The sequence below is a fragment of the Mus pahari genome, chromosome 23, assembly GCF_900095145.1.
Source record: "Mus pahari chromosome 23, PAHARI_EIJ_v1.1, whole genome shotgun sequence".
Taxonomy (NCBI): Eukaryota; Metazoa; Chordata; class Mammalia; order Rodentia; family Muridae; genus Mus; species Mus pahari.
The window spans coordinates 12,745,859-12,760,177 of record NC_034612.1 but is presented as its reverse complement, the minus strand read 5'-3'; the positions used below and the strand labels follow the sequence as shown (position 1 = coordinate 12,760,177).

The following is a 14,319-nucleotide window of genomic DNA, read 5'->3' as shown; positions in this document are numbered from 1 at the left end:
AGCTACCATGTGGTTGCTGGGAATTGAACTCAGAACCTCTAGAAGAGCAGTCAGTGCTCATAACCGCTGAGCCATCTCTCCAGCCTGTCTTTTTTGTTTATTTTCTCCGATTTAGAAGTTAGCAGTCCTGCTGAGGAGATAAATCCTTGATCCCAGATGGTTACAGTTGAAAGGCTTGCAGACCCCTGTGTGACCATTACTGTTTGTTTTGCTTGTTTCAGAAAAGCCGTCGTACTGCAAGCTCAGAACCAAATGACAGAGGCACACAAGCTTCTGCAGAAGTTGCTGACGTACTGTCAGAAGTTAAAGAACACCGAAATGGTCATCAGGTAAGCAGTCTGTTGGGTGTCCCAAGGGGCCTGGGAGGCAGGCCTTCTCATCCCACTCTCCTCTCTGCTCAGCGTCCTCCTGTCGGTGGCAGAGCTGTACTGGCGCTCTTCGTCTCCGACCATTGCCATGCCTGTGCTCCTGGAAGCTCTGGCCCTCTCCAAAGAATACCGATTACAGTACTTGGCCTCCGAAACTGTGCTCAACTTGGCTTATGCCCAGGTAAGCCAGTGTGGTTTTTTCCCCCCCCTGTGGGGAACTGTGGGGATGAGGGTGTGTTATGTTTATGGGGTACATGTGTTTGCATATGGAAGCCAGAGTCAGCCTTGGCTGTCATTCCTTGGAGGCTGTCCACCTTATTTTGAGTTTCTCTCACTGTGTGTGTATATGTGTGTGTATATAATATTTATATATATATTTATTTATTTATTTTACACACACACACACACACATACACACACACACACACACACACACACACACACACACACACACACGTATGTCCGCACACACACGGTCTCTACCGGGACCTGTGCGTGTCCTTTAGGGTAGACTGGCTAACCACTCTCATCGAGCCCTATGATACCCATGGCTCTTGTGAGCCCATCACAGGGATTATAGGCTCATGTCACTGTCCAGCTCTTTTTGTGCTTGCTTGGGAACCAAACTGAGGTCCTGTGGTTTGCATGGCTGGGATGTTAACAACTGCGCCATCTCCACAGACCTCCAGCATCTGCTTTCCACAGGCAGTCACCACACCTAGGCTTTTTATGTGGTTCTAGGGGTGTGAACCTACGGCTTTGTGTGGTAAACTTGATCCATTGAGCCATCTTCTCATCTCCTCATATCCAGATTTTTGTCTGAATACCTGTTTCGGGTTTTCTTAGACATCTAGGAGTGGAACTGTTGAATCATATGATAATTTTAATTTCTTTTAGGAACTGCTTAACTATTTTTGGCATAAATGGTGCTAAATGGTTCATAGTGGACTCGTCATTCTTGTATTCTGAGTAATACTGTATTAATACCTTACCAGAATTGTCTCGAGTAAGAATTTGCCAGCTCTCTGGGATTTTGCAGTTTCTATTACTGTACTGTGTGTGTGACGTGGTGGCTCATTGTGGCTTTGGTGCTCTGGTCTCTGGTGACCAGTGACTTTGAGCATCAGTATTTATTAGGTGAGAGTGTGATTGCGAGTGCAGGTCCGCTCGGTTCAGAAGAGGGCTTGGGTCTCTTGGACCTGGGGTGGGTGCTGGGACCTGAACTCAGGTTCTTTATAGCTTCCCCATGACTCTTCATCTCTCCAGCACTCTTTCTTCATTTCTAATTTTTATTGTTTTGCTCGTTTGTTTTTATATAAGGTCTGGTTATGTAGCCCAGGCTGGCCTACACTTGGGATCCTGCCTCTGCGTCCTAAATGTTAGGGTTATAAGCTATTTGTGTCACAAAACCTGGCTTCCTCCACCCCACCTTGAGGCAGGGTCTTCCTGTGTACCATGGGCTACCTGGGGACTAACTTAACTATATATACCAGGCTGGCCTCAAACTTCCTCTAGCCTTTGCTCTGTAGTGCAAGGATAACAGGCGTTCATCACCAAAGCTGGCGAGGCTGTGTGTAATTTTGATGTTGACTTATAAAAGTTTTTGTTTGGGGACTGGAGAGATGGCTCAGCGGGTAAGAGCACTGACTGCTCTTCCAGAGGTCCTGAGTTCAAATCCCAGCAACCACATGGTGGCTCATGACCATCTGTAATGGGATCTAATGCCCTCTTCTGGTGTGTCTGAAGACAGCAACAGTGTACTCACATTCATAAATTAAATAAATTTTTTTAAAAAAAAGAGTTTTTGTTTGTTTGGTTTTGAAACAGGGCCCAGGATGGCTTTAAACTGATCCCCACCTTTAGAGATCTGTGTTGCAAGCCTATACTAAACATTTTCTTCTAGTCACGAGATGTATCTTCTTGATCATGTTGATCAATATTTTTTTAATTTTGATAAATTCCGTTTTAGCCATTTTTCTTTGTGAGATAGGATCTCGTATGTAGCCATTTTCTTTGTTTCTTGTGCTTTTGGTATTGTATTGCTCATCAAAGAAGTGATTGCCACATCTAAGGTCATGGAGACTTTCTCTTAGTTTTCTACAAATGTCATACAGTTTTAGCACTTATATTTAGGTCTTTGAAATTTATGTGTGTACATAATGTGTATGCATATATGTGTGCTTGTGCACATGTGTCTGTTTGTGGAGGCCAGAGATCAACCTTGGGTGTCTTTAATTGTTCTCAGCCTTATTTCTTGAGGCTGAGTCTCTCACTGAACCCAGAGCTCACTGAGTCAGGCAGGCTGGCAGCCAGTAGCCCCATTTCTGCCTCCTCAGTGCTGGGGTTAAACCCAGGAATTTAGGAGGGGCTCGAAGATCAAACTTAGTCCTCATGCTAGCAGAGCCGGCACTGTGAGTTCAGACATTGTTCCAGCCCAGGGCTTTGAATTATCTTGAGTTGATTTTTATACAGATTTCATTGTTTCCTTTGTCAGATCAGTCATCTCAGCACTGTTTATTAAAATTTATTGGAAAGACTTCTTTCAGGCCAACACTTGGGAGGCAAGAGGCAGGCAAATCTCTTGAGTTCAGGCTAACCTGGGCTAAAGAGTGAGTTTCAGGACAGCCAGGGCTACACAGAGAAACCCTGTATCAAAAACAAACCTTTTCTCTTGCTAAATAATGTTGGCACCTTTGAGAAAATCAGTTTGTGCTAGATATGTCCATTGATTCCTGCACTCTGAGTTCTGTTTAACTGCCCATATGTTTGTTCTTTTATCAATAGTGCCAGGTTACGTATACTGTATACATTATTCTATAGAATGTAGAATTGAGTGCCGTCAAGTATAGGGCACTCCTGACTTAGCCTCCCACGCTCTGGGGCTAGGTATGCGTCACCAGTCCATCTCAATAATGTTTAGATTAACTGTCTAGTTCTCTCTTCCTGTGGTGTTGAGGATGGAACTGGGAAGTGAGAATCATCACAGGCTTTCACCACCATGCCTGTAAAGACAGACTTGAAAGCCGGACTAGGCGGGGCGGCCTGCAATCTCATCACTTGAGAGACAGGAGTTGGAGAACTGCTGCACATATGAGGCCAGCCTAGGCTACAGGAAGTTACAGTCCAGCCTAGGCTACAACAGTAAGACCTTGTCATAAATAAAACAAACACATGCAAAGCCTCTGTTGAAATCATACTGCTTTGTACATATATTCTCTGGGAACGTGTTGTGCAGGATGAGATAGCCTGTGCCATGGAGAAAATACCCAGAACACAAGCCCATCTTGGTAATGGGCACAGGACATCCCTGTGACGAGCCCATCTTGGTAGTGGGCACAGGACATGCGTGTGACGAGCCCATCTTGGTAATGGGCACAGGACATGCGTGTGACGAGCCCGTCTTGGTAGTGGGCACAGGACATGAGTGTGAACAGTGATCTGGTGTTTCTTTTTTAGCTCATCCTTGGAATCCCAGAACAGGCCTTAACCCTTCTCCACATGGCTATTGAGCCCATCCTGGCTGATGGGGCTATCCTGGACAAAGGCCGTGCCATGTTCTTAGTGTCCAAGTGCCAAGTGGCTTCGGCAGCTTCCTATGACCCAGTGAAGAAAGCGGAAGGTAGGAACTGTGTGGAGAGTCGGGCTTGCCTGTCGGTTGGGCTTGCTGAATCAGCTCACCAGCCCTAGCATTCTACGTTTTAGTTTTAATTTTTAAAACAAAAAGAAGTAAGACAAAGCTTTCCATAGTATGGTGGACTTTTTTTCTTCTTCATATTTTAAAGAGTGGAGACTATAAGAATATCTGTTGTATGGTATATGTGAATCTGGATAGCAGGTTTTGAAGACTGAAATGCTAACTTGATCTCCCTCCCACCCCATGGCAGCTCTGGAAGCCGCCGTTCAGAACCTCAGTGAAGCCAAGAACTACTTTTCGAAAGTCGACTGCAGAGAGCGCATCAGGGACGTTGCTTACTTCCAGGCCAGGCTGTACCACGCCCTGGGCAAGACCCAGGAGAGGAACCATTGTGCCATGATCTTCCGGCAGCTGCACCAGGAGTTGCCCGCCCATGGGGTGCCCTTGATTAACCATCTCTAGGCAGGACTCCCTGCTGTTATGTATTTAGGGGTGGGTCATTCCATGCTATCTCGTAGTCAATAAACTGTTCTGATCAGTTTGTCTGAGGTGGGGTTTTTTCGGGGTTGAATTGTCAGTATCTTTGTTAAGAACTGTATCTAGGGGCTGGACTGATGGCTCAGCAGTTAAGAGCACTAACTGATTTTCCAAAGGACCTGGGTTCAATTCCTAGCGCCATCATGGCAGCTCTCAACTGTCTGTAACTCCTGTTCCAGAGAGTCTAACACCCTCACATACAAGCAGTCAAAACACCGATGTACATAAAATTCAAATAAATTACTGAAAAATTAAACCAGTGTATCCTTTTAAATCTGCTTACAGAGGGTTGGTGGCTCAGGCCTTTAATGCCAGCACTTGGGAGGTAGAGGCAGGGTATTGTCTTCAAGGCCAGTCTAATCTCCATAGAGAGTTTAAGGCAAGCCAGTGCCACACTGGGAGATCCCATTTCAAAGAATAAGATTTGAGAGCTGGGGAGACAGCAAGTTTAGATTTCCAGATCCCACATAAAAGTGAGGGGAGACATGTCTGCTGATAACTACCCCAGCCCTCAGGAGGCAGCGGTGGGATTGCTCATGCAAGCTGCCTAGCAGGAGTAGCAGAATCAGCGGGCTCCAGGGACTCTGTCAAGTGGAGGGTCATGGAAGACACCGAGCTTCTGTCTCTGCCTCCCCTCTCCCAAAGTGTGCACACAGGCACACACGCCCTCATAGGCGCATACCCACAAAATTGCATTAAAAGAAAAAAAGTTGGCCGGGTGGTGGTGGCGCATGCCTTTAATCCCAGCACTCAGGAGGCAGAGGCAGGTGGATTTCTGAGTTCGAGGCCAGCCTGGTCTACAAAGTGAGTTCCAGGACAGCCAGGGCTATACAGAGAAACCTTGTCTCGAAAAACCAAAAAAAAAAAAAAAAAAAAACCTTTAGGGCTGGCAAAAATGTATCGTCAATTTATCATACAGATCAGACATCGCAAGTTCCATCCCCTGCACCCATATAAAAGAGAAAACTGACTCCACATAGTTGTCCTTTGACTACTGTGCACAGGATCACATGTTGGGACACAATCCAACCACACCCCTAATAGAAAGGTTTACTGGTTTGTTGTGGATTTTGTTTTCTTCCAGTGTTAAGGATCCAACCTAGGGCCTTGCACATCCCAGGCAAGTGCTCTTCCACTGAACTATAGTGCCAGCCGCACCCACCTTCCCCAAACCCCGCATGCTTTCATGAGCCTTAGGTTTACTTCTGCAGCTTCCCCTGCTGTCGCTCTGAGCCAGTCCTTGTGTGTGGTTGTTCACAGCACGTCACTGGAGATTAAAAAAAAGAGACGGTGACTTTATTTTGTGATATTAAGAACAATAGCAAATTTTCTTGTTTTTTTTTTTTTGTTGTTGTTGTATCTCTTCTGCATGCATGTGCTTTTCTGTATGTAAACATGGAGGTGATTATAAGGGAAGAGAAAGGAAGCGTGGAGGGGGTCTAGAGGCTCTGTTAAACACTGTCATTTGCATATCTCAACCCTACAGTTAAACAGAGTGAGTTGTCTTTGTGTGTTCATGAATTTCTTCCCCTTCACACAGGCGAATGCCCACGGTTCTGGGCCAAAGCAGCCTACACACGAACCGCTCTTCTAAAGCCACAAGGAACCAACCAAATCTTGCAGCTTCTGTCATTGGCCCGTTCTCTGTTATATTTAAACCTCCTAATGAGAAACAGTTTCTCTCTGAAGCAATGAAAAACAACTCCATCCGCCAGGGAGTGTTTGCTGGCCAAAGACAGCTGCTCTGGAGACAGGCTCACGATAGAAGTAGAGACACGAACTGGAGTGTTGATGTTTAAAAAAAAAAATCTTCCCTTTAATTTCTGTGGAGGCTGTATTTGTAGAAATGGAATCACAATAATGACTGTGTACTTAAAAAAAAAAATTCTTCCAGCAGGAAACTAGATAGTGAATTTATTTTCCTTTATGTTTTGTTTCTTTCTAGACACTGTAGCCCAGGCTGACCTCAAACTTGGATCTTTCTATCTCAGCCTCCCTGAAGTCCTCTGTAAACAGGTCTGCGTCACTGCATCTGGCTGATACCTGCTTGGGGGGGTGGGGGGGTGGGAGGGAAGTGAGGGAGTAGACAATGCTAGATTACCCAGCATCTTGTACATGCCCAGTATGTGTTAAACCACCGAGCTGCACCACCAGTCCTTGTTACCATTCATGTGCACCAACATTAAACCCCAGCCCTGTCAAGATGGATCAGAACTGACTGGAATTCGTAGGGCCACATGAAAAATAAAAAAATGAGAGGTTTCTGGAATACAATTTTCTGGTGCTAAGCTGTAGCACCATGACTGAGCGAGGCGCTTGAGGATCGGGGTTTAATCTCTAGCACCTTGGCTGGCTTAGATCTTACTGTGAGGAGTAGGCTGGCCTCACACTGACAGAGCTCTGCCTCCAGAGTGCTGGGTTTAAATCAGCACACCACTCCATCTTAAATCCAAATACTGAGGCCATTTAGAGCAAGGACCATGTTGGGGATTGGTTCTAATGCTTTGATTTAACCAGCAATCTGCATGTCCCATCACTAAAGGTCCTTGTCCCCAGTTGGTTTTTGATCGATGAATAAAGATGCCAGCGGTCAATGGCTGGGCAAAGGGAGACAGGGTGGGACCCTTAGATTTTCGAGGGCTAGGACAGGGAGAGAGGAGGAGTCACCACGTTTTGGAGGGGGATGGATCAGATTTAGAACTGCAGAAGGAAAATCATCCAAAATGTAGGTGAAGGGGGCTGGAGAGACGGCTCAGCGGTTAAGAGCACCGACTGCTCTTCCAGAGGGCCTGAGTTCAAATCCCAGCAACCACATGGTGGCTCACAACCATCTGGAGTGGGATCCAATGCCCTCTTCTGGTGCGTCTGAAGACAGCTACAGCGATACCCATATACATGAAATAAATAAGTAAATCTTTAAAAAACAAAAAAACAAAATGTAGGTGAGAAAGAATGCAGCTCCTAAAAAAACTACCCAGAAGCACCCTGAACAGCAAAGGCAAGGGAGCAAAGCAGCAAAGAGAGATCATAGATTTAGAGGGTGTTGAGTCAGGAGTACTGGAGGTTTATGATAGCCGGGCGGAGGATTAGAACTGCCCAGCCTTTGAGCGAGCCAAGGCATTTCAAAAATAAGCTAGTGTGTGTGTGTGTGTGTGTGTGTGTGTGTGTGTGTGTGTGTGTGTGTGAGAGAGAGAGAGAGAGAGAGAGAGAGAGAGAGAGAGATTCATGGGTCCAAGTTGTTCCTGGGTACAAAGCAGTGTGGCTAATCTCAGAACCGTGTGTGCCTGGTTTCACTCACAAAACCACCTGGCCATCTCTGCTGGTTGATTTTCACCCCAGCCGGGAAGCAGCCCTTAGCTAACTAACTAGCCCGTGCTGTTCCCAGCCGGTCTGGAACTCAGCCTCCCAGGCTGGCCTTCGAGAGGAGATAGTAGGTCGGATGGAAAGTGGGACTATCAAGAGGGACCCCAGACACGACTATCTGGGTGATAGCTGACTGGTCTGGTGAGAAAGGGTTAGGACGCTTTGTAGTCATCGAGCACGTGGGTCTATCACAGTGGCCTTCAGCAATTATCCTTAGAGATCTCCAGGCATGCATCCTGACCTGGGTGCGGAGGGCTAGAATTTACAGAATGGGTTGTTGTGAGTTCTTTACCCAAATAGTCACATTTCTGGGGTTAGTGGGATGGCTCAGTGGTCAAGGGCACTTGTACTTCCAGAGGACGCAAGTTCACTTCCCAGCACACCCCCACCCCCTACATTGGGCAGCTCACAATTGCATTTAACTACATAGCATTTAACTATATAGCTCCAGAAGAGACAAGGTTGTCCTTTAGGCACCTGTACACATGTGACACAGACACACGAATTTAAAAATAATAAAAAAAAGGTTTTTAAACCAACCCTATATTTCAACTTGAGAACAGTCCTAAAGACTGGGCCATAGCGTTAATTCAGTTTAACAGATGACACTGGGACAGAGAGAGGTGAAGTTTCTTGCCCCAGGTCTTCTAACTAGTAGGTTGTAGAATTGGGATCCTGATGTGCTCAGCGTTACTCAGATCCCACTGTTTAGAAAGGTCCTGTGATGTTTTTGTGAGCACTTACCTATTTGTTGACTAGTAGTAATACCATTTATCACGTACCAGACACCACTAAGAACTTTGGCGTCGTCTTTAAGCACCGTGCCCTCCTCATTTTACCAATGAGGAAACTGAGCCCTGACCTCGTGGCCTGGGCCATCCCTGTCAGTGCTAAGGACCAGAAACACGATTCAGTCCCTGGAGTGACAGCCCTTCCTTTCTCCCAAGGCCATCTTTGTCTTCACCCGTATGCCTGGATTTTTCCTACTTGTTTTGAATAGTCAGTCGTGTCCTGATGTTTTTCTTTTTGCAAATGTTTGTAGAGACAGTTGAAGAGCCCTCTTGTAAACCCTCCCTGCCATCTTTTACGGTGCTGCTTGTATTGACTTAGAAAGCTATTCATCTTGCTGCCTGTACAAGGTACCTTCTCAAGGCCTCTTGTTCGCTGTTGCTCTGTTGAAGAGAAAGAACCGGATGAATCAAGTCCATCGGTGATATGAATCCCATTCTTTTGTTCTAGATACTTGAGCCTACGCAACAGAGCACTCCCGGGAACAACATGGGTTTAACGCAGGCTTGTTCAGGCAGGAGGGGCAGCGCCTTGAAAGGACTTTGTGAAGCCATCCACACACGGGGGAGAAAATGATAAAGTCTTAGATTTCTACGCCTTGCCCCCTCCACAGGGTTTAAGTTTTCCTTAAAAAAAAGAGACTCGGATGTCATGTTTACTTATTTTCCTGGCCATCTGTGTTGTCAGGACAACAAGATCCGTTTGCCTAGAATAGGATTTTCTGGAAGGGGGTGGGGGGAGTTGAAAATGCAACGCTAACTCTTGTTTTCCTATCTCCGCGAAGAAATCGGTTTCTTTGTGTGGGATGGCTCCTAGCACAAGAGGAACTGAATGGCAGTGACAGGCAATTATAGTGTTCTACACTTTGTTCTAATTTGCTTTAATAAGAAAGGCACATAAATTGATGGGATTTTTAGCACCGTGCTAAGTATATCGGGAGTTAGCTTCAGTGAGCACTTGGGTACTAGGCACTGAGCTAATAATGTCTTCACACGCATCCTCGGGTTGAATCCATGGGGCAAGTCTATGCGCTCCGTAGTGTTATTATCCCTATCTGATAGCTGATGAAGCCAAACTGGGAGAGATGGCCCAAGCTTGCAGATAATTACACGTAATTAGTGGGTTCGAGGGACTTGAAGGGAGTCCATCTCAGCCCAGAGTCATTGCTTTTCAACCTTTATGCTGAGTTATGCAAATGTCTTGGGTGTGGTGCCTGCCCAGACCCTAGGAATTTATAGGAATTTACAGTTCATCCCTAAAACAAAACCCACCACCTCAGATCCTTTAGCTTTGCAGTGAAATGTTTATCTAGCAAATACAAGAAGGCCCTTGGTTTGATTCCCTACCACCACAGAACAGCTTGAGTGAAGAAAGAAAGAATGAAGACAAAAAGGTTGGCTGAACATCAAATAATCCAAGAGCTCACAGAAGAGGGAGTCAAATCTCCTACCTAAATTGTGAGCTATCATGTGGGTGCTTAGAATTGAACCTGGGTCCTCTGAGTACTTGTAACTGTGGAGTCATCTTGTATGGGTATTTTATTTATTTTATTTTTTAAAGATTTATTTATTATTACTCATAAGTACACTGTAGCTGTCTTCAGATACACCAGAAGAGGGCGTCAGATCTCATTACGGGTGGTTGTGAGCCACCGTGTGGTTGCTGGGATTTGAACTCAGGACCTCTGGAAGAGCAGTCGGTGCTCTAACCCGCTGAGCCATCTCTCCAGCCCCTTGTATGGGCATTTTAAACATTTCTTTAGCTTTTAACTTTACACTGGGTTTCTGCCTGTGTTATCTACAGTGCTTTAATCAAACCGTAGGCAATTTAGTATAACATGACGTGTTCATATAGAATTATAAATTTTAACAAATAACAGGAAAGAAAACCAGGATCTCTTTTAGTTACTTTAGGAAAGCAGTTGCCCAACCCCCACAGCCCATTCTTTTATTTATTTTTTTTATTTTTTTATTTTTTATGGCCTGAACCAGTGCATTTATTGGATTTACTTAGAGGAACACGAATGACCTTTGAATAGCTTCGTCACTTCAGAGTGCGCCCCCATGATGACCTCAGAGTGCCCTCCTAAATGGCAACACACAGGAAAACTGTATGAAAAATCACTCTGTGATGTTTGTAAATAAAGTTTTATTGGGACACTGCTACACCCATCTATTCATTATTGTCGGTGGTTGCTAAATGGCAGGGTCGCCTACGTTCTCTCTGTTGAGAGCACGGGGTGGAGCCAGAAATGTTGACCTGAGCGTCTTTTACGAAAGTTTACCAACAAGTGCCCTTTCACTCATGACCCCAAAGCCCCGCCCTGCCTACTTACCGTACTATACATTTGGGGTTGGGGAGAGGGTTACAATACAGAAAAATACAGAACTATGTACCCACTATTCAGCATCGACTATTTTTGCAATCTATTTTACAACCATTTATAGAGGAAATAAAACAGCTATGTCATCTTCCTATACTCCCTGTCCCATTCTCTGCCCTCAATCCCTCAATGCCCTCCTCTGGGGTTCCAGAGGTTGTGACCCATCATGTGGGTGCTGGGAATCGAACCAAGATCCTTTGCAAGAGCAGCTGGTGCTCTTAACTACGGAGCCATCTCTCCAGCCCGCTTCCTTTATTTATTTTTAGACCATGCAAGTACCTTCTAGGCAAGTCCGCTACCTCTGAGCTACCACTCTAGCTGCCTACTTCCGTCTTGATGTCAGACCGTCATGAATCTAACACGAACCGAATCGCTGACTTTTGCACAAGCTTATATCCCTAAGCGTACACCGCGCGGAAGTCCTAGAACATGCCACTACCCTCTTGAAATCAGAGCAGCTATGCTTGCCTCTGCACCAGTCCCTTACCGGAGGGAAGCTGTTATCCATCCTCCAGGGAAGGAATGGGGAGAGAGTCATTAGACCCTCACCTGAGATTACAGTTGGTCCTTCCTCTTCTCCTGTGCCCATCCCCAACAGCACATGCCCCCCCCCCCGGGGGGAGATGCTGGAGTATATAAGGGGGCAGGTAAACGAAGGAGACACTCCTTCTGGCAGGTCACCATCCATGCTGGAGATGAGTAAGCCCAATAAACCCATTGGTTCACCAAGCTGGACTTGCATGTTTTTGATCTGTAGTCGGCGCCCTATTTTGGGTGAATAGACATTTGTTCATGTCTCCTCGGGAAGTCACTCAAGAGTGGGACTTAAAAAGACACGCAAACTGCATGATACTGTCTCCTGCAGCTTGGTGTCTTACTCTACATGTTTTTGTTTTTCATTTCGTGTGAGGGGTACAAATAGATCTAACAGTCCTTTTAACTATCGTGTACTATTCCACCTAGACTCGCTCCAGTTGCTACTACAAACAAATAAATTGGAAGAGCACTGATCAGTATCAGAGGTGGCCATCTCACTAGAACGCTCATTGAGTTTATTTATCCGTTCCTGGGAACTGTTTGTGAGTGCCCAGCCCAGAAATATGGCAATAATTTATTGAGGGCTGGAAATCGACCCAGTTGACAAAGAGCTTTGACTCCTTAGTGAATTTGACATCTCAACTCTGATTCCCTTTTGGCTGCCGGCAGAAACACGCACGCAGACAGCCCCTGGTGAACATTCAGAGTCTGAGTTCACTGGCCCCCCCACATTCAAGGCCACTGGGTGAGCGAGCCCTTGAAATACCCTTTTTCTTCTCCGTTGTTACCCAACTGGGAGACTAAACATTTTAAGGCTCCAGCAGAGTAGACCGTCAAAAAGGGGAAGAATGTTTGGTCAGCCTTGTGGGGAGGAGACCTACAACTTCGCTGGGCTGTTCAGAGTGAGTGATGCATTTTAGGGCGAGCCTGCAGCAGTGGTCAGTGGGGAGGCGGCTGCAGAAAGGGTTTCCCCATAATGGGCGTTGCCCCGAAATCCAGGGAGGGAACCGCCAGACGGCTCCTGGGTTTTCCCCCCCATCGCCTTTGGGGGGAACTTCTCCACGCTTAGGAACAAAGCGGCGTGGAGCATCTGGCTGGAACCGAGTCCCACTCCCAAACTTGCGGCCTGTGCGCCCCTGCGCGAGCGGGGCCTCGCTTCCTGTCGCCGGTCGCCTCCTTCCCCCCCCCTCCCCCCCCTCCACCACCACCTCGCCTCCGCCCCGCCGCTACTTAAGTCTCCGCGGGACCCGGCGCGCGCGGCCGAGGCTGCGGCGGGCACGCGCGCTCCACGCCGGCTCCTTGGCCAATCAGCACGGAGCCCGAGGCGCCGCCGCGCCGCGCCGCGCCTGAGCCGAAGCCCGGGCGGCTCCTCCCGTGGAGAGCCGAACCGGACCGAGCCGAGCCGAGCCAAGCCGAGCCGGGGGCGCAGAGCGCGGGAGGCGGCGGCGCGGAGCCCAGGTGAGCTGGCCCGAGGCGGGCCGGGCTGAGTCCGGGGGTGGGGGTGGGGGACGCAACCTCCCCGTGGGTCTCCGGGTCCCGGACACGCGCGGGGGCCGGCAGACACAGCCCAGAGGCGGGCCCCGAGGGGACCCCACGTGCGCCGCCCCGCGCCCCGCCACGTGGAGGGCTGCGCCCCCTTTCACCCCGGCCTCCGGAGCAGGGTGGCGCTCGGGGTCCGGCGGCAGGAGCCGGCCTGGAGTTCCGCACCTAGGTCCGCCGGCCGGGGCGGTCCCGGATCCCGGCGATGGCCTAGGCCACCCCTGGCGCTTGACAGGTGCGGAACCTGAGCGCGCGGGAGCGTGCCACCTCCGCAGGCTGCCAGGCACGGGGAGGACCCCGGTCCTAGAGGCTTGGACCCGAGTCTGCCCTCTGATCACCCCGACCTCACAGGCCGACTTGATCCTTTTGACCTAAATTTACCTTTGGGCTGCATGAAGCGCGCGGTGCATAAAGAGTGCCTGCCCGGCTCCCTCTGGCACAGCCCTGAGGCTGGTGGTGCCCTGCTATCACCGGGGCTATGCCAGGGTTCTCCCCACCTCCCTGGATGCCCACTTTGGGAAACGGGGTGTTTTCACAGCTCTGTCAGCCTCCTCCCCGGCTGCTCTCACTTGGAGATGAAGAGGTGGCACTTTGCAGGGGGATGGAGCAGGGGGGTGGAGGACATCTCAGGTGCCATGGGCAAAGAAGCAGCCGCCGCCTGACCTGGGGGTGGGTCATGCTCCGCGTCCATTACCCTAGATGCAACTTTTACCTTCCACAGCCTCCTGAGATGTTCCCCCAGTCCTGGAGTAGAAACTTCAGGTGCCCTGGGGCATTAATGATGTCTTCCACTCCTCCTCCCGACTCTGCCCCCACAGGACCGAGAGGAGGATTGCTCTGCCTCCCCACAGCTCCTTTGTTCTTTGCAAGTGGCAGGGGCTGCCGCTCTTCCCAAGCCCACAGAAACTGCGGTTTCAGAATAGATCGTGTATCAGTGTACGGAAGCAGCTTCAGTGTGCCTGATCCCCCTCCTGTACACTCTACCGCTCTACACCACTTCATCAAAACTGTCATATGATGAGCCCCTACCTTGGATAATCGTAGTTACATTTTTCATCCATGCCGGGGTTAGAACCCAGTGCTAGGAGCATGCTAAGCCCACTCACCCTTAACCAAAGAACTTACACTCCCACCCCCTAGTTAACATTCACTGAGTTCCTTTTTTTTTT

General features: G+C 48.3%; 2 protein-coding genes across 5 annotated transcripts in view; both read left to right on the top strand.

Annotated features, from left to right (window-relative positions):
- Anapc5 (anaphase promoting complex subunit 5) overlaps positions 1-4,782 on the top strand; it is a 33,364-nt gene extending 28,582 nt beyond the window's left edge. For both annotated transcript variants that reach the window (XM_021222514.1, XM_021222511.1), the window contains exons 14-17: positions 222-329; positions 402-549; positions 3,825-3,987; positions 4,253-4,782. In XM_021222514.1, coding sequence (XP_021078173.1) covers positions 222-329; positions 402-549; positions 3,825-3,987; positions 4,253-4,464 — 631 coding nt within the window. In that variant the 3' untranslated portion in view covers positions 4,465-4,782. The remainder of the gene's footprint in view (positions 1-221; positions 330-401; positions 550-3,824; positions 3,988-4,252) is intronic.
- Positions 4,783-12,953: 8,171 nt separating this feature from the next.
- Positions 12,954-14,319, top strand: part of Camkk2 (calcium/calmodulin dependent protein kinase kinase 2) — a 53,636-nt gene continuing 52,270 nt past the window's right edge. For all 3 annotated transcript variants that reach the window (XM_021222502.2, XM_029533589.1, XM_021222499.2), the window contains exon 1: positions 12,954-13,069. The gene's annotated coding sequence lies outside the window, so the exon portion shown is untranslated. The remainder of the gene's footprint in view (positions 13,070-14,319) is intronic.